At 39.4% G+C, this 22,316-nt stretch overlaps 1 protein-coding gene across 5 annotated transcripts in view; it reads right to left on the bottom strand.

Moving 5' to 3' along the window:
- The window catches only part of CEP78 (centrosomal protein 78), a 29,697-nt gene extending 8,735 nt beyond the window's left edge, over positions 1 to 20,962 (bottom strand). For 3 of the 5 annotated variants that reach the window (XM_059926469.1, XM_059926471.1, XM_059926472.1), the window contains exons 1-11: positions 20,463 to 20,962; positions 17,110 to 17,282; positions 16,946 to 17,018; positions 15,783 to 15,886; positions 13,588 to 13,762; positions 11,463 to 11,576; positions 9,631 to 9,695; positions 9,229 to 9,340; positions 7,457 to 7,592; positions 6,225 to 6,270; positions 4,390 to 4,518 (exon numbers count right to left, since the gene is read on the bottom strand). In XM_059926469.1, the coding sequence (XP_059782452.1) occupies positions 4,390 to 4,518; positions 6,225 to 6,270; positions 7,457 to 7,592; positions 9,229 to 9,340; positions 9,631 to 9,695; positions 11,463 to 11,576; positions 13,588 to 13,762; positions 15,783 to 15,886; positions 16,946 to 17,018; positions 17,110 to 17,282; positions 20,463 to 20,715 (1,380 nt within the window). In that variant the 5' untranslated portion in view covers positions 20,716 to 20,962. The remainder of the gene's footprint in view (positions 1 to 4,389; positions 4,519 to 6,224; positions 6,271 to 7,456; positions 7,593 to 9,228; positions 9,341 to 9,630; positions 9,696 to 11,462; positions 11,577 to 13,587; positions 13,763 to 15,782; positions 15,887 to 16,945; positions 17,019 to 17,109; positions 17,283 to 20,462) is intronic. The other 2 variants (XM_059926470.1, XM_059926473.1) reach the window with 2 other exon arrangements.
- Positions 20,963 to 22,316: the final 1,354 nt, after the last annotated feature.

Here is a 22,316-nt window from a genome sequence, read left to right as displayed (position 1 = left end):
TTTTGATTTATACTCCAGTATAAGCAGGGTAGAAGATTCCCATAGTACTCCAGGTCTACAATACTTGATACTACCAGACTTTATGTATTTGTCAATCTGATTGGCATGTAGTTTCACTGGTTTTGACTCACTTTTCTCTTATTACTTAATGAAGTCGTATGCTTTTCCGTGTTTACTGGCTGTTTGGATTTTCATTTTTATGAGGTTTAAGTCAACTATTGCTATTTTTTAATTTTTTAATTATTATTTATTTATTTTTGGCTGTGTTGGGTCTTCATTGCTGCCTGCAGGCTTTCTCTAGTTGCGGCGAGCGAGGGCTACTCTTCGTTGCGGTGCGTGGGCTTCTCATTGCGGTGGCTTCTCTTGTTGTGAAGCACAGGCTCTAGGCGCGCGGGCTTCAGTAGGTGTGGTTCGCAGGCTCCGTAGTTGTGGCACACGGGCTTCGCTGCTCCGTGGCATGTGGGATCTTCCCGGACCAGGGCTCAAACCCGTGTCCCCTGCATTGGCAGGCGGATTCTTAACCACTGCGCCACCAGGTAAGTCCAACTATTGTTATTTTGAATTCTTCTCCATTTCCAAGTAATACTCTTACATGACTATTTTCTCACTAAATTTGAGGCATTATCTGTTCACTTTCTAATTTACTAAGTAAGGGTTTAGTTCCTTTACACTCTTTCCTATGTCCACACTGCTCAGTAAAGTTATGTCATCATTAGTTATTCCACTGCTCATGATCTCTTTGACTTGTAGTGATATACTTAAAAACCTACATTGTTGATCCACTATAAACTTTCTCAACGTCACGCTTTGTAAAATGAGGACATTCATACCATCTTCCCTTTTCTCTACCTCCTGTCTACCTTCCAAACCTAGCTTTTACGTTGTCAAAGTTGAAATTTATATTCTGTTCTATGTGCAGTTAAGTCTTCCGTTATTTGAGAGTCAGTACGGAGTAATGTTTAAGAGAACAGGCAGAGAGCCTAAACTCAAAGCCTCAATCCAGCCCTAAATTAGGTACAGCCTGGGCAAGTTCCTTCCCTGTCTTAGCTTCTTTTCTGAAAAGTGGGAATGATACTAGCACCAACCTCATAAGGCTATTCAGAGGATTAAATGAGTTAATATATGCAAAAACACTTAGAGCATAATATATACTAAGTACATACTAGCACACAATACATTTCAGTACATACCAAGTTAATACTAATACATACTAAGTATAGTTTAGGTTAGTTACTTGTTATTACGTGCAAGTTGACAATAAAAGCTGCAAATCAAGATAGTATTTCCATTATTACAATTAAATTAATATTGCCCACTGCAGACGTACTGTGTCTCTGTGTATAGACTATACCTCCTTCTATACTGTTTCAGTGTCACTGCCCTTGTGTAGGGTGACCACATACCCCAAGCTGCCTTGGGCTGTTCCAGTTTATACCTGTTGTCCTGATGTTACAGCATTATAGCGCCTCCTTACACTATTAAAGTGTTCTGGTTTGGACAACAAATTAGATAGGTGGTCATTACCCCTGTGTGTCACTGAAAAGGGGGACATCTATAGTGTCAAGTCTAAGTGGATTCTTCTCTTGCTCACCAATGGTAGGTTAAAAATCAACCACAGTTTAGTCTGCTTCATGTTTATGTCAGTATAGCCTTTTCTCCTCTGGAGTTCAAGTTCCTTCTCCTCTTCCTCTCCCTCCTCCCTTCCAACAGTGCCTAATACATAGTAAGTACAATATGTCTCAAGGTGTTTCTAAGCTCTCAATCACACAATCAACAGAAGCCTCTCAAATCTAGACTAGCTGCTCTTTGCACTGAATCCCCTATTACCTTCCTTCTTGGTTTATTCCCTCATTTTGCTGGATTATTTCTATAAATAGCCTAAGGTGTAGCACAGGAGGTAAATTTTTCAAATTTCTTTATGTACAAAATATCTTATTCAGCCTCCACTTATGACTGATAGTTTGGCTAGATACAAAACCTTAGGGTGAAAATTATGTGCCTGAAAAACTTTGGAGGTATCTTTCTAATGCCTTCCAGGATCCATGGTGTTGATGACAACTATGATAAAGTCAGATTTTAACTTTTTTTTTTTAGGTGACCAGTATTTTTCTCTCTGGAATGGATGTATCCTCTCAGTATTTTATTCTATTTTATTTTTTCAGTATTTTAAAATTTCACAATGAAGGGTGTCTAGGTATGAGTCTATTTTTGTTCATCTTGCAGCTATTTTCAATCTGAGGCCTGATGTTTACTTTCAGCTGTGGGGAATTTTCTTGCTCTCTGACAGCTTCACTCCATTTTTTTCTGGGTCTGGAGTTTCTAACAGTAACATGTTGGATCTCCTAGATGCAGCCTCTCTAACATATTTCTATCACATTTTCCATTGTGTCTTACTTTTTTATATACTGAGACATTTTTTTAATTCCTACTGAATTTATTTCAGCAACCATATTTTCATTTCCAAGAGACCTCTTTTGCTTTCTGACCATTCTCTTTTTAATTAACACCCTAGTCTTATTTTATAGTTGCTAGCTCTTTTTAAACCTCTCTCAGGATACTAATTAGAGGTTTTTATTAAATTATTTTGTTCCCTAAATTGTCCCTGGTCCTACCAGGATATGTTTTCACTCTTTTTCCCCCTCTCTCATGTTGTAAGCTTTACTCAACTATCAGGCAAATGACAGTTATTTTCTATTTAAGAATGAGCGCAGAAAGCTCCCTGAAGTCAACGACTGATTGGCTTCTTATGCAGGAAGAAGTGGGGAGTAACTGTAATAGGATCCCCCCCAAACACTCTTTTCTAGGGTGTAAAAACTCACACTAGCTGCCCTAGTTCTCCCCAGTTTCACTGTTTTCAAAATGAAATCATCTCTTTTCAGGAGCGTGAGGGCGGGGCTGGGAGTCCCCTCCTCCAAACACAACCCTTCAATGAGCTCCCCTATTTCAGTCCACTTTTAACTAACTCCACCCTCTCTCCTACACGTGCATCTGAGCATGGAGCTGCTTCTGCAGGTGGGGTCAGATTCCTCCTCAGCTGAAGGTGGTTCGTGTGCATATTCTAGGTGATGGTTTTCCTCTGTTCTACTGCTTCAGTTTCACACTCTTCCACTTGTCTTCCGTCTTTCAAAACTATGTTGAAATCTCTTGATTGTTGTGGGCTTATATACTTAAACACTTTGATACCATCATTTTAGTGTATTGTCAAAACAGACAAGAGCTGAAAGGGTTCTCAGTGCATTCTGACTCTGCTATTCTGTGGTCACAGTGGTTAAACTTCTTGGTCTTCCCCAGTGTCTATAACTGCTTTTAGAAATACAATCTCCTGGTCTACTCGTGAAGGAAATGAATACAACACATCTAAAATGACAAGGAAAGCGGGTTAGATGCTCTAGGGTCTTGTCGTACTCTGCAACTTACTAATAAACCACTTACGTGCTACAAATTGTAGGTGCTCATTTATAAAACGAAAGGGGGTAACTCTAAATGAACTATAGATTACGCTTACTCTAACATTTCATAATTTTCTAAGTTCTTTTCTTAAAATTTCTCTATATTATCATTAATTTTAATTAAAAAAATAAAAATCTAACTTTCTCTTTTGAAAATCAAATAGTAATTTCCATAGTCCTACAATAATGGGATAATTAGTTCTGAAACCTCTCAAGTTTCATGTTCTATATGAAAAGAAAATCATATTAAATAATTTTTAAAAATTAAACATGGACTTTGTAGCACAAAGACAAGGTCCCCCCAAATGGTGTTCCCTTATCTACTAGAAATTTTCAGCTCTGCATTAAAGTTGAAATAAAATAAATGTATTATTTTTGAGGTTCAAAAATTTGTTATGAAAATCAATTTTTCTTTTATGTCCATCCAAACAAAAGTATGGAATGACATTAGTTATCAGGTTTATTAGGTAATATAATGTAGCTTCTTGATATTTTTTATTTTAGGAAAGGAGAATATCAACATTAAAACTTTTTTCAACTTTACTTTTATTTAAAATGAGGTCATATTTTCCTCTTATAAAAAGAGAGTTTAACTAGAACTGCCAATTTTCTCATCTGTAAAACAAGAGCACCGAATCAGCTGACTATATTCATTCAGAACTCAATTTCTTTATCTTATGATCACTAAGGTTCTCCCTAAATCTAATATCCTAAGGTTCTAAGGAAAGAAAAATATATTACTAATGACATGTTTTGATTTTTATTTCTTAGACTTCAAATGTCCACCATTCACCTTGGTCTAAGCTTAAGGAACCATTCAAGGGGATACAATGCAGATGGGAGAGGAAAACAGAACCCTCACACAAGCTATGCAGTGCTGCAATCAGGCTTCCGTTTGAAAAATAATCTTCTCTAGAGCTTTAAAGCGATAACTTTGTACCTGCAATGCTTCTTGTTTCAAACTGATTTTCTCTGGCTCTTCCTGAATACTTTCTGAGGAATCATCGACCTCTTCGATTTCTGAGGAGGAAGGACTCTCTACTGTCACAGTCACAGGAAATTCTGATTGCTTAAAGAAAGAAGACAAGATTGTATAAAAGATAACACAAGCCAGATACCAAATATCCAAATATTAGAGGACATTTAACAAAAGTGATCTGAGGTATCATTATTTATAAATAATGCTCCTTAGTCTAAAACAGGCAATGACTAAGTAAAATTACAGTAGCTTATTTTTCCTATGTTACTGTACAGACCTCTGTTGTACATGGTTAGGATTAGTAATGGGAATTGCCCATATTATTTTATTAAGTTTCTTTCGCAGAAGCCAAGAGCCAAGGTAAACATTTTTTCTCAGATCAACTTTATACTGCAAATGAAAAATTTATTCTTCACCATCAGAAAGAAACAATCTGGAAGAAAATGTAGTTTTTCGGAGGAAAATTCATCAGTAAGGGGACTGATAAAGAATCAGAAGAATAATCAGAAAGTCAACATATCTAAGCTGTGAATAATAAACATTAGAATTTAAAAAAAATAAATCACGTACACATACACAACTAAAACTGACCCATCAAAAATTTCATCTTCTGGGCTTCCCTGGTGGCGCAGTGGTTGAGAATCTGCCTGCCAATGCAGGGGATACAGGTTCGAGCCCTGGTCTGGGAGGATCCCACATGCCACGGAGCAACTGGGCCCGTGAGCCACAACTGCTGAGCCTGCGCGTCTGGAGCCTGTGCTCCGCAACAAGAGAGGCCGCGATGGTGAGAGGCCCGCGCACCGCGATGAAGAGTGGCCCCCGCTTGCCGCAACTGGGGAAAGCTCTCGCACAGAAACGAAGACCCAACACAGCCATAAATAAATAAATAAAAGAAAGGCAAGTAACTTTAAAAAAAAAAAAAAAAATTTCATCTTCTCATCACCCTTAAGCCAAAACTAGTGTAATAGTAATACAATTCTCCTGTCAAGCTTCACTGCCACTGCAATGTTGTTCAATATGACATTTCCAAGCATTTAAAAACTGACCTGGCCACAACCCCATAAAAGTCTACAGATCATACAGAAGTGTGCTGGGATTATATAACTACGCAGAAGACAAGTCACTAGGACATCGTTTTGACAACAAGCAGCAAACCTGCAGCAGAGGAAACTCCCAACAGGAGAACGAGGCGCACACCCCTCCCTCTGGGCATGCAAGCGCAGGACTGACACCCAAGGTGTCTTCTCTCAATCTCAGCAGTGGTGCCTTTCACAGAGCAACTATGCAGTCTCCCGAGACCACTGGGCAGGAGAATCTGATACTGACAGTATTAGCTTGCCATGAGGCCAGAAGAGAGGGAATGTGTGTGGCCTCGGTGAGAGAGCAGAGGTTTGGGATATGTTGCTTTATACTGGCTTTAAGATCAGGAATTTGTACATATAGCCCGCAAACAACATTTCTTGAAAACGTATGAACATTCTTGAGTATGACAGCTCCATGTGAGGGGTCAGAAATGGCAGTCAAGTTCGTTTCACTGGGTAACAGCTGATTTGCGGACTGGAGAACAGGCTTCCTTGTTTACAGACATAACCACAAGGCTGCCAGTTGTGTGCCAAATCCACACAACTACACAGTTGCATTGGGAGAGCGACCAGACAAGTTTTAAATAGATTTATTTCAGAGAGGGAAATGCTTCTTGTAAGGCTCTGTCAGTTTAAAAAGCAAAAAGAATGACCATGACCATCCACCTTTCCCAATTCAACCCCCTATACATTATAAATATGATAGCTACATACCTGCAACTGATTACATACATCACGAGCTTTGATGAATGGAAAACCCCTAAAAAGATATCAACAAAATAAAGTTATATCTTGATGTAAATACATCACCAGTTAAACCCAGTTAACACAACTATTTAGTATTATGTACAGTATCCATACAGAATTGTGTATAAAAATAAGCTCAAAAGAAGGACCTGGAGGGCTCTGCTACGGAGAAAACTGAACAGAATTTAGCCAACTGGCTTGGAGATAACTCTCTGAAGTGCTGAGAGGTACATTCAGTTCCTATGTTCAGGATGGTTGAGATTTCAGTCTCACTTCTTTAACTGGTGATATTAATCATTCTCTAATTTACCACTCCATGTGACAAGGATGGACCTGAGATGAAGTGTCTCAGGAAGAAGATAGGAAACCACAGAGTTGTTAAACTCAAGTGCAAAGACTGGGGATTCAACACTATAGTTTATGCAACAGCAATTCACACTACCATTTGCAAAAAAGTAGTCGGTTGTCCAATGGGGATTATAAACATCAATTTAACATGAGCAACTGAACAGATATTTTACACAGTAACTACTTCAAGTACTATTTAAAATCAATTCTCTTTGTTTTCTTAAGCAATTGTTAATCCCCAATTTCGTGAATACTACCAAGTAAGTCACCTGAAAATCATCTAGAGCAATCTATTTCACTTAGCAAGCCTAAAGCTATAGTTCAACAATTTTATTTACAGTTCTATGACAAAAATTACTATGAACAGCTATCCCCTGGATAAGTAATCAGCTAAAGCTAGTTTGACTCACTAAAGCTGATTTACTGAGTTAATAAGCCAGTTGACTTAGAATAGGTCTAATGCATATTTCTCATCCATTCTGCATTAAACTATTTCCCATGCCTAAGATGTCTTTTTTCCCATTCGTACATATCCAAATTCCTACTTCTGTGCTGTAGGGCTTGGCTCAACTACACCTGCCTTTAGTGAAACTTTTCTCACCTGCACAATTGGAGATAATTTTAGTCTCCTCATGACTCCCACGGGTTACCTCTACTGTGACACTTGAGAAACAACTTGAAACTCCCAATGATTTTTTTGTTTTTCTTCCTTAGAGGGCTCATTAGGCAGAAGCCATGTGTGAGTTATCTTTTCTGCTCTATAGAAAGCACCAGAGACCACCCACATAATAGAAGTTCCAAAATAAAGAATTCTGAACGACTGAAAAAGACAGGGAATGCAAACACGTTACCTGTTCCTTTTTGCACGTTCTGCAGTACGCCACGGCAGGAAACCAGACACACCAGGTGGTAGAGGTACAGGAGCATAACACTCTTTACCAGCAGAGTGTTTCCTTCCATTACTTACAGGTTTCTTTGTGGCCAATCCTATGTTTGACAAAGCATGATAAGAAGGAATCAAGATGCACCAAAGGTCTACAGAGCAACTGTCACACGTGTACACTTTGAAAGGAAAAATTTTTCATTCTTATGCTAATACAATACCTTTATAAAACCTAAAAATCTTCAAACAACACTTTTTTTAAAATTGTGGTAAAATACACAAAACAGGGCTTCCCTGGTGGTGCAGTGGTTGAGAGTCTGCCTGCCAATGCAGGGGACACGGGTTCGAGCCCTGGTCTGGGAAGATCCCACATGCCGCGGAGCAACTGGGCCCGTGAGCCACAACTGCTGAGCCTGCGCGTCTGGAGCCTGTGCTCCCAACAAGAGAGGCCATGATAGTGAAAGGCCCGCGCACCGCGATGAAGAGTGGCCCCCGCTCACCACAACTAGAGAAAGCCCTCGCACAGAAACGAAGACCCAACACAGCCAAAAATAAATAAATAAATAAGTAAATTAAAAAAAAAAAAAAATACACAAAACAGAAAATTTATCATTTTAACCATTTTAAAGTGGACAGTTCAGTGATATTAAGTCAACAAATTTTTAAAACTTTCAGATGGCACCTAAATAAAAGATGTGTTGTTGTCCATTGATGATTTTAATGCATCTGGTATATAACTAAAGTCACCACAAAACTTTTCCTGGGAAATTGGCAGATCATAAACATAAAAAATTTATTTTGCTTTATATTAAACCTTATTGTTTTACTGTTTCAAAATTCAAATTTACTCACAAGAAAGAGTCAGTTTCATATTAGATTTGGTTTAACAAATGTTGCTCCTGCTATTCATTCTTATCAACAAAAAAAAAGACTATTTGTGACTAAAGATAATATGTTCCAGAAAATAAAAAGTTAAGGTCTCTTAGAAACAATACAAACCTTATCAGTAGAAGTGAATTATACCACATTTATATATTCAGGAGAATGTGAAACTTATACCACTGATTGTTAAAGGGTTTTAAAAGCTTTTTATTACATTTGGTAACAAAATTATAGGCTTAGTTGTAAAATCCTGGGTTAACTATCATTTGGAAAATTAAATACACATTACAGTAAACATTTAGAAAATGTTTTTCTAAAATGTTCCATCTAGGTCAACAAACTTGTCTGTAGAAGTCTTTTGTAAGGATAATACGTATTTCAAGTTTTTGTTATCATTGAGAGAAACAAGATATTACCTGAATCAAAAACTTAGGTAAGAATTTCTAAGAAAGAAGAAGGGAACAATGGGAAGGTTGGAACTGGGAAGAAATTTTGTTTCTTATAGCACAAAAGGTAAGTCTTCATTAAAAAAAAAAATCATCCCTCAAAAGCACCACTACTAAAATTATCATCAAAGTGCACCCCAAATTTCAATTGCAAAGTATTAGAAGTAATCATCAACCAGGAAATATTTTCAAGATAATGAACTTTTTATGAAATCTAAACCATAATGTTGGTTAATATTAACATCTCTTTAAATTCATTTATTATATCTATATTCTATAAATTCTCATAAGTATCAAAATAATTATAGTCCTCCTAATATGCATGTGATTAATATTGGCTGTTTTAGTTTTAGCACACTGGAAAACATAAGGGGTGTAAGTTCTAGTAGCATTAAAAACAAGAAAAAGTTACCAATTCTAATAGTAGCTTTTCCTTTTCGACCACTTCCCAAAATTATAGTTCTCTTTTTCTGCCTAGCAGCTTTGGATGGTTCCTTCACAGATGGAGAAGTTATCCACTGGTACTGAGAAAGAAATAATAAATATGCCGTTTAAGTTCCAGGTAATTTATGAGGGTTTGATGTTAACTGGAAATTAAGATATTTTAAGTTAATAAAAGGTTTTCAATCTGCATTTCTCAGAACCTAAATTAAAGAATCACACAACATTTTCAAAGACAGAAAAGCCATTTGATTTGACTAAAAACTTAGTTTTAAGATGGCAGAAAGTACCTTGATAATTTTCTTTTAAGGAAGAAAGAAAAACAAACCATTAAAGAGAAATTCTTCCGAGAGAACTAAAACACATTATATACCTCTGACTTGGCACTCCTTCCATTCTGGAGAACTTTTTTGATAACCGCTTTCGTCACAGAATGATCTAAAGTAAAATAAATTGAAATTAGAATAATTATTTCCCAATGAGTGACTATTTCCATTTAAAACCAAAAGCCAACTAATTATTGCTTTTCCCATAAAATTAAATATGAAATCTACATTACGTAATTATACACTTATTTCCCCCTTTGTGTATTCTAATTTCTTGCTCAAAAACCTAAGATGCCATCTTGCAGACTGCCCCCAATGGCTACTATTTTGGCAGCAGCAAAGGTCAACTTTAAACATTTTGCATCTAAAGTGGCTTTGGATACCTTTGGATAGAAAGTACAGTCTGAGCACTGTCCAGACACTTAGATACCTAAAGCGCATCTAAGATAACAAACCAAAGTCCTGATATTCCCTCAAAAGCTGCTCCTCCCATCAGCCCCCTTCTTCTAAGTGATACCACCCAGTTGCACACATAATCATCAATGACTTGTCTCCTTGTTACTATTTCCTTCATACCCCACACCTAATCTATCTGCAAGTCTTGTTAGCTACACCCTCAAAACATAACCTGAATTCAACCACTTTTCACTTGCTCCAAACTTCCAACCTAAGCTAAGCCATAAACATCTCTTATTTGGACCACTGTGATAGACTCCTAACTGGTCTCCCTGTTTCTCTTCTTTATCCCCCCAAGTCTATTCTCTATACCAGGTCATCTTATTGAGATACTATTTGGATCATGCCTTTTTCCAGTTCAAAACCCTCTACTCATTTAGAATAATCCACATCTTTACTCTGGCCTTCAAGACTTTACAAGAGCAGACCCCTGGCAGAGCAGACTTCCTTGACCTCATGTCATACCACACTCTTCTTCACTCAGTACTCTGGCCATGTTGGCCTCCTTGCTTCTCCTTAAATACTCCACCCACCTACATGCCTGCATACGCATTGCCTCCTTGTCCTGGAATGTGCTTACCCCAGATCTTCCATGGCTTGCTCCTCTCTTCATTCAGGTCTCCATTCAAATGCCACTTCTCCAGTGAAGCTGTCCCCTAACAAACCTATCCAGTGGAGTCCTACCTGCCCCCCCTCACTCTCCTTACATTAAGATATTTTTGCACTTCCTTCTATCTAAAATTATATTACTTATCTGTTTACTCATTTCTACCTGAACTCCTTCACTAGAATGTAAGCTAGAATGTAAGCTCCATGAGGGCAAGGCTTTTGTCTGTCTGGTTCACTGCTTTATCCCTAGTGCCTAAACCCGTATCTGGCACACAGAAAGTATTAAAAAAATTATTTGTTAAACTGACAAATGAATAAAGTACTCCTTGCAAGAATTCAGAGGTTGCACAAGAAGGAAATAGTGGTTTTGGTGGAAGCAGGCTTAGTATCTAGGTTCACCTCTATTCAGAGTAGAGATAAAAACAATTTACAAGTATAACTCACTTTAATTAGTAAATTATCTGCTAAAAACATAAGGGAAGTGCAACATTAGAAAAGTACAGTTGACGCTTGAACAACATGGGTTTCAACCTCGCGGGTCCATTGACATACGGATATTTTTCAATAAATATGTACTATCATCCTACACGAGCCAAGGTTGGTTGAATCCACAGATGCGGAACCACTGGCTATAAACTTATACCGAGATTTTCAACTGCGTGGGGGTCGGCACCCCTAACCCCACGTTGTTCAAGGGTCAACTGTATACGATGAGGAAAGTTCAACACATTAAGTTTTAAAAATTGTTAATACGTGAACAAATTCTTTTTGTTTTGCTATGTGTTAATCAATTAAAAAAAAAGTGACCACATACCAACAAGTGGATTTTTTCTTATATCCAGAACGACCAGAGTTCTGTTGGTTTCAAGGGCCTTTAGTAAAGCCTTTGCTCCTTCACTGGTGAGGCCACACTGCTGCAGGTCAAGTGCTTTGGATGAAAGACAAAAGGTCACTTGCTAACTCTATACAGATTTAACATATAGACAACTCTCATTTTCTCACGTGTGGAAGAGTCCTGCACAAGACCAGTCATGGCAGGTTTGTAATTCTGGGTATAGAAAAAAACAGAAACGTATACACACACACATAATGCATAATCCAATTTAAAAACCTCTTCTTGGATGTGCAATGATAACCTTGCCTTTAGTACCAGTAAATCATCCAACATATTTTACAATTAAAGAATTGAAGAATAACTGTATATAACCTATGAGCAAAAAACATCACAAAATGAATCTCAGTTCATAATTAGCAAGGGAGGCAGTGGCAGTGTAAACCTCACAAGCAAAAACTGGTGGAGCTCAGAAATGCACTGCATTCTTTTGATCATGATCTTGAGCTCCAAATCACACTTGAAACTAGTTAAAAGGGGAAAACAAAATAGAAGAAATGTAACAACTTTTTTGTTGTTCTGTTAGTTTTAGAACAAAAAGACAAGTCTAAGAGGATATAAATAATAACAAATTCAAAGAATGTGTGAATAGAGAACACATACTAAAAACCCATCATGAAAGTATCATGGTCAAGAACTCTCTCAGTAAAAAGTCAGACAAAAACCAGAACAAATGATCATGAATTCTAGTAGTTCTGGGGCTGAACAACCTACTCATTTAAACAAAAGGGATCATCACAAAAGCACAGGTATTAAAAAATATTACATGAAAGGAAACTATCATGAGTCTTTTTTTTAAGTGCTGTGTGTACCATCGCATTAAAGTAACTGAAGTCTTTCAACACCCCATGACACACAGAAATAGCAAGTCAGACATATGGATCTGACAGGATATGATACAACCCTTACAAACTCTCACTACAGAAGAATGGACACAGGGTATAATTAACCAGCTAGCCAAATTAATACAAACAGCCAGTAAACCTCACTCGTAAATCAAATGAATACAAAATAAACAAAATGTGGTTATTCTCCTATCAGATTAAGCCAAGATTCTGTAATAAAAGTCTTTAAATGTATATACCCTTTTGATCCAACAACTCCTTTTCTAAGAATTTAACCAAAAGAAATAGTCAGAGATATAGGTAAGGATATATATCGGAGTACTATTTGTAACTGAAAAACTGGACACAGCTTATATACAAGAATGGATAAGCTATGTGTACTGTGGCATATTCATATATGAAACACTGAACAGTCACAAAAAATGATGCATAGATGCAAATTTACTGACTTGCTAAAATGCTCATACTAAATTAACTGAAAAAAGTTATAAAATTTGGAGTAATCCTACTTGCATAAAAAAGGGAGAGGTACTCATTTTTGTAGTTTTACAGTTTTTTTAAAGTGCTACAAGCCAGTGTTTGTGAGAGGCAGGCTTCCCATCCACTGTTAAGGTGGACTACAAATTGGCATAGCATTTCTGGATGGTAATTTGGCAATGTGTATCAACAGTCTTAAAAATATGTCACACTTAGTCATTCCACTTCTAGTAACTTATTCTACAGAAGTAATCCTGATGGACACAGAGATGTATATACAATGTATTCACATTGTTTCTGACAGGGAAAAGCAAACTAAATCTAATTGCAAAGAATTGATTAAACTATGGGACATCAATAGGATGGAATACTACATGATACATCATTAAGTGAAAAAAGCAGGAATATGAAATAGCAAGTAGACTACAATTCTATTTTTATAATCCCTAAGTGTACAAATGTATTTATAGAAAAAAAAAAGACTGAAAGTATATACACCAAAATGAACAGTGATTACGTTTGGGTATTCAGATTATAGGTAATTGTTCTCTTGTTACTCTGTATTTTCTATAAAGAATGTATGCAACTCTTAGAGAAAGTTTAAAAGCAAAATAAAAGCTATCAGAAAAATGAGGCTTTAAAAAAAAATCCTATCACAACGTATCATGCCAGAAGCTAAGCATATATAATATTAAAAATTCAATATTTTCAATTTTAGAATTTACCTCTAAGCCATAAATCCTCACTAAGAGATTCTGCAAAAGCACTTGCACCCAGGTCACCAATGAGCGTGTTGCAGTTCAGAGTGATGCGCCTCAAACCAGCCATACAGTCAAGATCAGGTCTCCTGTAACGAAGACTCTCAGCCCAGGTTTCTTCATGCCTTCTGATAGTCTGATACTTCAAAGATTTAATGGTATGAAATTACGATGCTTGAATAAGGAAACACGGTGTGCCTACTGAGTATGGCTTATTATGTCAGAGACTTACACACACACACATCAAGCATATATGCCAGGAGAATCAACCTGAGAAATTAAACAGTCAGTTCTGGTTTACGAGTCCAGTGACCCAGATTCTAGTCGGTCAGTGATTAGATTCCAGCCACTGGATGACCTGTTCTTGAAGAGTTATGTAAAGTTGGACAACTCAATTACAGTCCATGAATTATTTTCCTTATCTTCTAAATCAGGGAATTGGCTCTAAATTCTATCATTGCTGAGGCTCTAAATTTCATCATTCCGTCCTCCTATGGTCTCCAAACACCTGACTGGGCAACACATAAGAAAACTTTTTAATATGCATCTTATTTAGTAACAAATTATATACACGAAGTTCTATACATATAATTTATGTACATTTATGTAATTTATGTACATTATAAACTACACAGATATTTTTTAAATGATACAAAGGTAAACAGGTTCTAATATTTTCTTTTCCTAACTCCTAAGGCATTATTTTTATTTATTTTTTAAAAATATTTATTTATTTATTTATTTGGCTGTGCCGGGTCTTTAGTTGCAGCATGCCAGATCTTTCAGTTGTGGCATGTGGGCTCTTAGTTACAGCATGCATGTGGGATCTAGTTCCTTAAGCAGGGATTGAACCCGGGCCCCCTGCATTGGGAGCACAGAGTCTTAACTGCTGGACCGCCAGGGAAGTCCCACGCATTATTTTAAAAACTATATTTACAAAATGGATCTCACATGCTCCCTAGGATATGCACACCAACTTCAGAGGCCTGGACTATGCACAGCCAGTTGGATGCGCCTTGGGAAAATAGTGGTTTGACATTTAACCACAAGTATTGTCTTAAAGACATTCAATTCTTTATATTCATAAAATAAATTTTGGTAACAGGGAACACTGACTTTAAATGAAAAAAGTCGTATTACATTCTTGAAAAAATAAGACTCAAAGTGCCTCTGACACTCTAAAAGGAAAATCATTAGTGTCATTTTTCTATTAACAATAACTTATAAAAGCTACAAGCAGAAATAACAGCAATCACTTACACAGTGCTTAGTATGTGCCAGGCACTATTTATACAAATTAGTTCATTTAAACCTCAGAATGAGGCATAGAGGTTAAGTGATTTGTCCATGGTCACTAGCTATGAAATGGGAGAAAGGGAATTTGAACCTAGGCCATTTGGCTTCGGCACCCAAGTTCTTGACTGTTTTCTACTCCAGGGGTCAATGGACTTGCCCTGTATAGGCTCAAAGAATTTTTCAATTTTTAAAATCTAAATTTAAAAATTTCCATCTTTGTGGGCTATACAGTTTCTGTTGCAACTACTCAACCCCACTGGTGTAGGGTGAAAGTAGCCACAGCTACCATGTAAACAATGGGTGCGACTATGTTCCAAAAAAACTTTCTTTACCAGGCGACGGGCTGGATCTGGCCCACCAGCCATAGCTTACCTATCCCTGATCTGCACCATCAAACTATTAAAAAGGCTTCATGTCAAATTATTAAATAACTTTAAGCCTAAATACAGTAATTATAACCACTGTAAAGTTGTTAAGGTATTATTTTAAAAACTGTATTTACAAATTGCTGATGTAGTGATTTTTATTAGTTTATAAACTACATCAGCTAATAAACACTGGATTCATTTAAGTCTTGAAGACTATAATGGCATAGTTTCTTCAGAGTATCACAATAAATGTTTTCAGTAACTAAAAATACATGAAAGTATTATTATGTATTATATATTAAATCTCTGATTTCTAAAATTAAGTGGACTATCTTTACTAAATGGTAGAATCCTGAACTGAAAACTGGTCATATTCTTTCAACAAAACGAAAGCTGCACTCACATGTATCAAAAGACAAAAATTAACTGCCATCTGTATCAGTATATTAATGTGCTTCAATCACGTATGTTTTCATGAAAGTTTAAACATAAAATCACCTTTAAGATCTTGGCCATGTGATCTGCTCCCTGCCATGTCAGATTACACCCCGTGAAGTTTACTGTCTTAAGAGTGATAGAGTTCTTTATACCTTGACAAATAACTAAAAGGAAAAAAAAAACCACACACACAATAAGATGAAGAGCCTATACATTTGTCAATCTTGACTTATTTGCTTTTCTTGAGTCAATTGGAGGTTTATAGCCACATTCTTGACATCATTAACTACAATCTTCCCAAACAGGTAATTGACAAACAGATGCATTCGAAAACTTGTCAGTAACAGTGTTATTCCAGTTTACAGCAACAGTTTAATTCTATTTAGATACTAAAACTGAATACACTGAATACTGCAAACTTTATTCCCAACCACTAAAGTACTACATACCTTTTGAGACATAGGCAAAAAAAGAAAAACCTAAAAAGCATAAGACTCTTCCTATTTTCATTTCCAGTGATACATCCCAATCTTGATTATCAATCAATGATTTAAACGTCAACTATAAACCCAGTATTTTATTAGGTGCTATGCAATATACTAGAGCAATAGAAGATAGAGGACCTCAAACCCTCTGTTCCCTCAAATTGAAAGGCAGGCTTCCTGACCCCTCCAGAACACTACTGGACACAGGGAATACACACTAATGTTTCAGGACCCCAACCAACAGTCACCTGCTTTGTGATTACTTCCATGATACACCCCCGCCAACACCACTGAGTTTTCTGCTGCTACGGGACGTTACATATATTTCCTATTTTAACACATACCACAGTGCATTATAATTATGATTGCAGACAGATGTTTTAACAATTTAAAGATAACGATGACTTTTTTGCTCTTTACATCTTGCTATTTCCCTTCCCATAATATTTCTTGAAGAGAAACCATAAAAATATAAACAAACACAAAAAACAGAAAATATACAAAATGTGTGGTTTGTGGCTTAACACAAACTTAAGCAAAATTAGTTCTGAGAGTATCCAGCATGACAAACTTCCATGGTACAAATGAGAATGGACCAAGGTTTGAGCAGGTACAGGAGACAATCCAGGCATGAACAACACCAAGAAAAGGTAGACAGGAAAAGGTAGACAGACATAGTGTGTAGGAAATTACGAGACCAGTCTGATGGGAAGAGACTTAAACAAGACTGAAACTCACTTTCTAAACCTCCATCTCCAATTGGACAATTCGCAAGACACAGGTGCACCAAAGTGGCCGATTTATTCAATCCCTTTAATGGGGAGAAAAAGTTTAAAATTTTATTGGTTTAGTATGCCCCAAAAGCAACTATCAAATGTTGGCAGGACACAATGAAGGCTTACCTTTGTTAACATAGTTAAGTCTCTCTCTCTCAGAACTAGCCCATTTAGCTCCAGGTTCCTTAGCGCACCCGATGCACTGACACAGCATTTAAGAGCTTTACACAACTGGAAGGTCACATCTTTATTTCTTATCGCAGGAACACGACTTCTGTAAACTTTATTTCTGTCAGAACCTAAAGCAAAATTATTGTAAAATGAGTGATTTAAACCATACATTTTATCAGCATTAAAAAGCATCCAAAAAAAAAAAAAAAGCATCTGCTCTGTGCTAAGGATTAGAAATGACTCCTGCCCTTAAAGCCTTCATTAAGGAGGGACATGTGTAAACTCAAAATTTCAATCACATGAGATAAAGAAACATAACCTTTATGCACAGAGATTCCTTTGGAGGCAAAAAGTTATATCTAAGTGATGGCTTCATGATAACCCTGAAGTAGAATCTAGAAAGATGAGACTATGCAGAGTTGCAGTAGGAGGTGCATTAACTGCACAGGGAGAACCTGTGCAAAGACACTCAAGCCTGACACCTGCTGGGCACTGTAAATACTGCAGGTGGGGATGACTAAAGGCCAGGGGGCCAAGTGTGAGAAGAGACAGAACTGAAAATAGAGTTGTTGGCCGTAACAAGCCTGGGAGAGAGCATGGCTTGCATCCCACAGGTGATGAGGCCTGGGGCTACCACTGGCTGAGTAAGGGTGCCTCCGCTGATTAGGAAAAGGCGCCCTGCTGCTGAAAGACCAATTAGATAAAGGGAGTGATCACAGAAAGCTCCTCTTCCTCAGGGCCAAATAGCCCCATGAGGCTTGGCCGAGCACAGTTCAGACTACACACCTCTGTGCAGAGCACACGCTGGGCGGCTAGTATGCACTAACTCTGTGTGGGCAAGCCATTAGCAGCGTTATTTTAAGCGTATCTTTTTATGTTAGAAGATCACTCAACCCGAGTAGGCAGATGAACTTAGAGGAACTGAGCCCAGGGGCCGCGAAACCACCTAGGAGCTTCTGCCATAGTCCGGGCAAAATGTAATATGGATGAAGAAGCAAATTTAGGGGGCCAGAATCTACAAGCTAGACCCCCTGGATGCAAGACATAAAGAAAGTTCAGTGAAGGGACTCTGAAGAGAATGGGCTCTGCAATAAATTTTCCTTACATTCAATGTAAAGTATTAGGCAAAATTAAGTACACTGGCCTTTAAGGTCCCTTCCAGCTATAATTTCTTTTGATTTCTAACTTATTACTCTGGTTAAGTAAAGTCCCTTCAGAGGTACAGAACAGTTCTTACACCTGAATGGGGTGCAAAGAATAATCTGACTTCTCTTCACCAGGGGATGAGTTGAAATGTCCTTGCAGAAGAGATAACACATGGTGTGAACCCCAGACCCTAGAAATGACAAGTATTCATGTTTTTGAAAACAAAATGTTTTCAAACATTTTGAAAACAAATGTTTTCAAAACATTTGTTCATTTGTTTTCAAAACAAATGAACAAATGAACAATCATTTCCTCTCCTAAATCTTCACACCCTTCCTCTACTGGCTACTTTCTCTCAGCTTATAAACATCCTCAAATATACCCACTTAAAAAACTCTCAGACCTATGATTCTTTGAATCTTCTTGTGGGTAACCTAAGTCTCTTCCATGCCTTCAAACACCTGTCCTCCCCAAAAAGCCCAGATCTGTACCTTGGGCCCAGACCCGTCTACCAGGCCCCTCTAAAGCACTGAAGATGAAGTAAGATCCTCTCCCCACCCCCAATCCCTTCCTACTGTGCTCTGTACCTCACAAAAAGATGCAGCTGTAAACTGTCACCCACGCTTGCTGCCCTCACTTTTCTAACTGGTCACCAGGCCCCACCCATTCTCTCTCGGATCTCCAAAATCCAGTCCAACCTTTTATAACTTAAGTGGGACCCTGAGATTACAATTCACCCTGCACCCAATCAACTGCCTTCCACACGGAGGTCCGAGTGAGCCTCTAAACCGGAATTCCATCTCACTGTTCTTCAGTGTTTCCCACAGCCTTCAGGATAAACATCCAAACTTCTGACAGGACAAACAAGGCTCCTTTCTGTTGGGCCCCACTAGGTCTCCAGAATCAAATCTCATTTCTTTCCAAACCCTGAGTTCCAGTCCTGTACCTTAGTTTTGCCATATTTTCTTATATTTCTCAAACTTTGACACACACTGCTCCCTCCTGCTACCCCAGGAGCGTCTACATATCCTCAGAAAGGATGGCACCTCCTCCAAGAAGCCTACCCTGAACTTTCCCTTCCAAGATTCTGTGTTCTGCAAAGCAGAAAGGGGGGCGGGGAGGGATAAATAAGGAGTTTGGGATTAACATATACACACGACTATATATAAAATAGATAATCAACAAGGACCTACTGCATAGCGCAGGGAACTCTACTCCATATCCTGTAACAAACTGTACGGGAAAAGAATTTGAAAAAGAATGGATATGTGTATAACTGGATCACTTTGCTGTACACCTGGAACTAACACAATATTGTAAATCAACTATACTGCAATAAAAAAAAAATTAAATTAAAAAAAAAAAAAGATTCTGTGCTCTGTAGCACCTGAACTCACTTCTTCCAGAGCACTGACTACTGTGCTTGTGTTTACCTGCCGCCCAGTAGAAGGTGAGATTACCTAGGGCAGAAGCATCGTCTCCAGCAGCCCTTGGTTCTGACAACTCATTGAAGTGCCAGGATACTTTACACACATAACCTGCTTAATTAATTCTAAGAATCCACAGAAAGAGTGGTTTTTAATGTCATTTTACAAGTGTGGGGATTGTAGTTCAAAAGTAACCTGCCCAGGCCACAGAGAGCATAAGCCCTAGAATTCAAACCCTAAGCTGCCTTCACACCTGTGCTCTTCCCACTATATGATACGACTATTTAAAAAAAAATTTTTTTTTTTCCTGAGCCCCGTTTTAACGGAAAGGAAATGAAGCTAGGATATATCAATTTCCTAGTCGCTTTGGTCTGTACCGACAAAGTCATTCGACAGACCAGGTAACATCTGTGGAACAATTAACGATGCTCTAAACTGTGCTAAGTGTTCTACATTGTAGAGTCTACAAGCATTAACGGAGTGCCTCCTTGTAATCGCCACAGAGAGTGGGTCCTGTGAAGCCCATGCTACAGATGAGAACACCGAGACCTAGAAGCCTTAAGGCACTCGGCCGGGGTCACCGAGCCGGCAGGAGTCCTAGGCCGCACGCCCCGTCTAGTGCACGCACACCCGGCCACTGGGCACCGGTTCTCGTGCCCACCCTCCACCTTGCACCATCTAAAACCCCGCTTCGCAGCGCCCACACGAGAGCCCCTGGAAGCGGGAACTACAAACCTGTCTCGCCAAGCCATGGCTGGAAGAAGCTCTTGATACAGATCAGGGGCAGATCTTTATTAATCTTGAGGGTGCTCAGGAGCGGCGCCCAGTCCACCCCGCGGAGGCGGTCGGCGTTGAAGTCCAGCACGCCCTCCCGCAGGGAAGCGCGCACGGCGGGCAGAGGCACCGAGTCCTGCAGCGCGCACAGGTACTCATAGTGCGAGGCGAAGTCGGCCGCGCTGTCGCGGCGCAGCTTCACCGAGTGAATCATGGCCCCACCGCGGCCTCGGGGGACGCTGCCTGAGGATACGATGCCCACACCCGCCTGGGGACCCCGGCTCGCCTCCCGGCCCCTTCGGCGCCCACCGCCCGGCGGCTGCGGCCACACAGCGTGCGCAGGACCTGCGTACCAGCCAGAAGAGGGAGGGCCACGGGCCCCAGCTAGGCCAGTCTCTCAATGCCGCGCTCCCGCGCCGCCTCCCGCGCCGCAACGCCGGCCGTTGGCGCCAGCCTCATCACCCTCCGCGCCGCGGGGCTGCGGTTCAAGCCGGTTGGCGGCCCCGTGGGGGCGGGGCTCGTGACGTCAGTGCGCTCGCCGTGCGTCAGCACGCAGCCCCGCCTCCCATGGAGACCCGGCCTGGGGAGCAGAGGCGGGAACTTCGAGAGTAGGGCGGTGCGAAAAGTAGGTGGTTTGGAGAATTGGGGGTTTCCAAAAAGCGTTTGCTGACTGATCCAAATAAAAGTGAGATATGAGTGTATCAATGCATTTTAAAAGTAGTTAAACTCCCGATAAGTGTCTGCTCGCCCCGCCCAGGAGAGAGCGTGCACTCCGTGAGGGACACTTGAAAGGCTGAGTGAACGTCTGCCTGTGGTCCGTTACCTCTTTCATGGGTGTTCTTAATTTCTGTAGTTTCTGCTGACTTGACAAGGTGGTTGGCAAATGGTGACGTGTTCCATGCATTCAGGACATGATCGTGGTTACTAATAATCACTTTGTTTTGTACTGATAATGATGGCTAACTCTGGTAACTAGTACTTTCTCCTAGGCATTATTTTAAGCACTGTTTCAGTATGAAATCATTCAGTTTTCCTAACAACTCCACAGAGAATTTACTACTGAATATCCACTTTACAAAAGAGAAACTGAGGCGTAGGAAGTGAAGTAACTAAGTAAGAGGAAGAACTCAATTGGTGTTAATAAATTAACCCTGCAAGGAGGCCGTTAGCCTGCGGTGGTTCTAGTGATGCGGCTGCCTACGTAAACCAACCAAAATCTAAGCCTGTCAACGCCTCAGGGTGACGAACACCGCGGAGGACAACCAGTCACAAACCACCAACTAGGCTATAAAGCTATAGCAAGTCAGTCATTTCCTTGCTTTGCTTCTGCCCTTTTAAAATAAAAATCTCTGCAGCTCCTGTGGCTGGAGTGCTCCTCACCACTTCCGCTTTGGTGGTGCCTGAATTGAATCTATTTTTGCTCAAATAAAGTCTTAAAATTTTAAATATGCCTCAGTTTGTCTTTTAACATTGGCCGTAGAAGTTGGATTTGTATCCAGTTTCTAGAACAGTGGTCGTCCTCTGGTCAGGCCTTAGGCGTTATGTGTACAACGTTCCTCTTCTACCACCACCTTTTGGATACCTCCACCCACTACCAGCTCTAACGCATCAGATCCCCTAGATGTGGTCAGCAATGGCTTTTACATGCAGCATGCTCACATTATAACATCGCAGACACTCCTCCGTCCACCAGCCAGCTTGTGAAGTAAACCATTACCATTCCTGTTGAAGAGCCTGGTGTGACCACTTTCCCAAACACAGCCACTCCCCAGCTGACCCTGGGTAACCACTCTTCTGAACTTGGCCTCCATCACT

The sequence above is a fragment of the Balaenoptera ricei genome, chromosome 6 (assembly GCF_028023285.1).
Source record: "Balaenoptera ricei isolate mBalRic1 chromosome 6, mBalRic1.hap2, whole genome shotgun sequence".
Lineage (NCBI taxonomy): Eukaryota > Metazoa > Chordata > Mammalia > Artiodactyla > Balaenopteridae > Balaenoptera > Balaenoptera ricei.
Note: the sequence above shows the minus strand (reverse complement) of the source record. Positions and strands in the feature narration are given on the sequence as shown.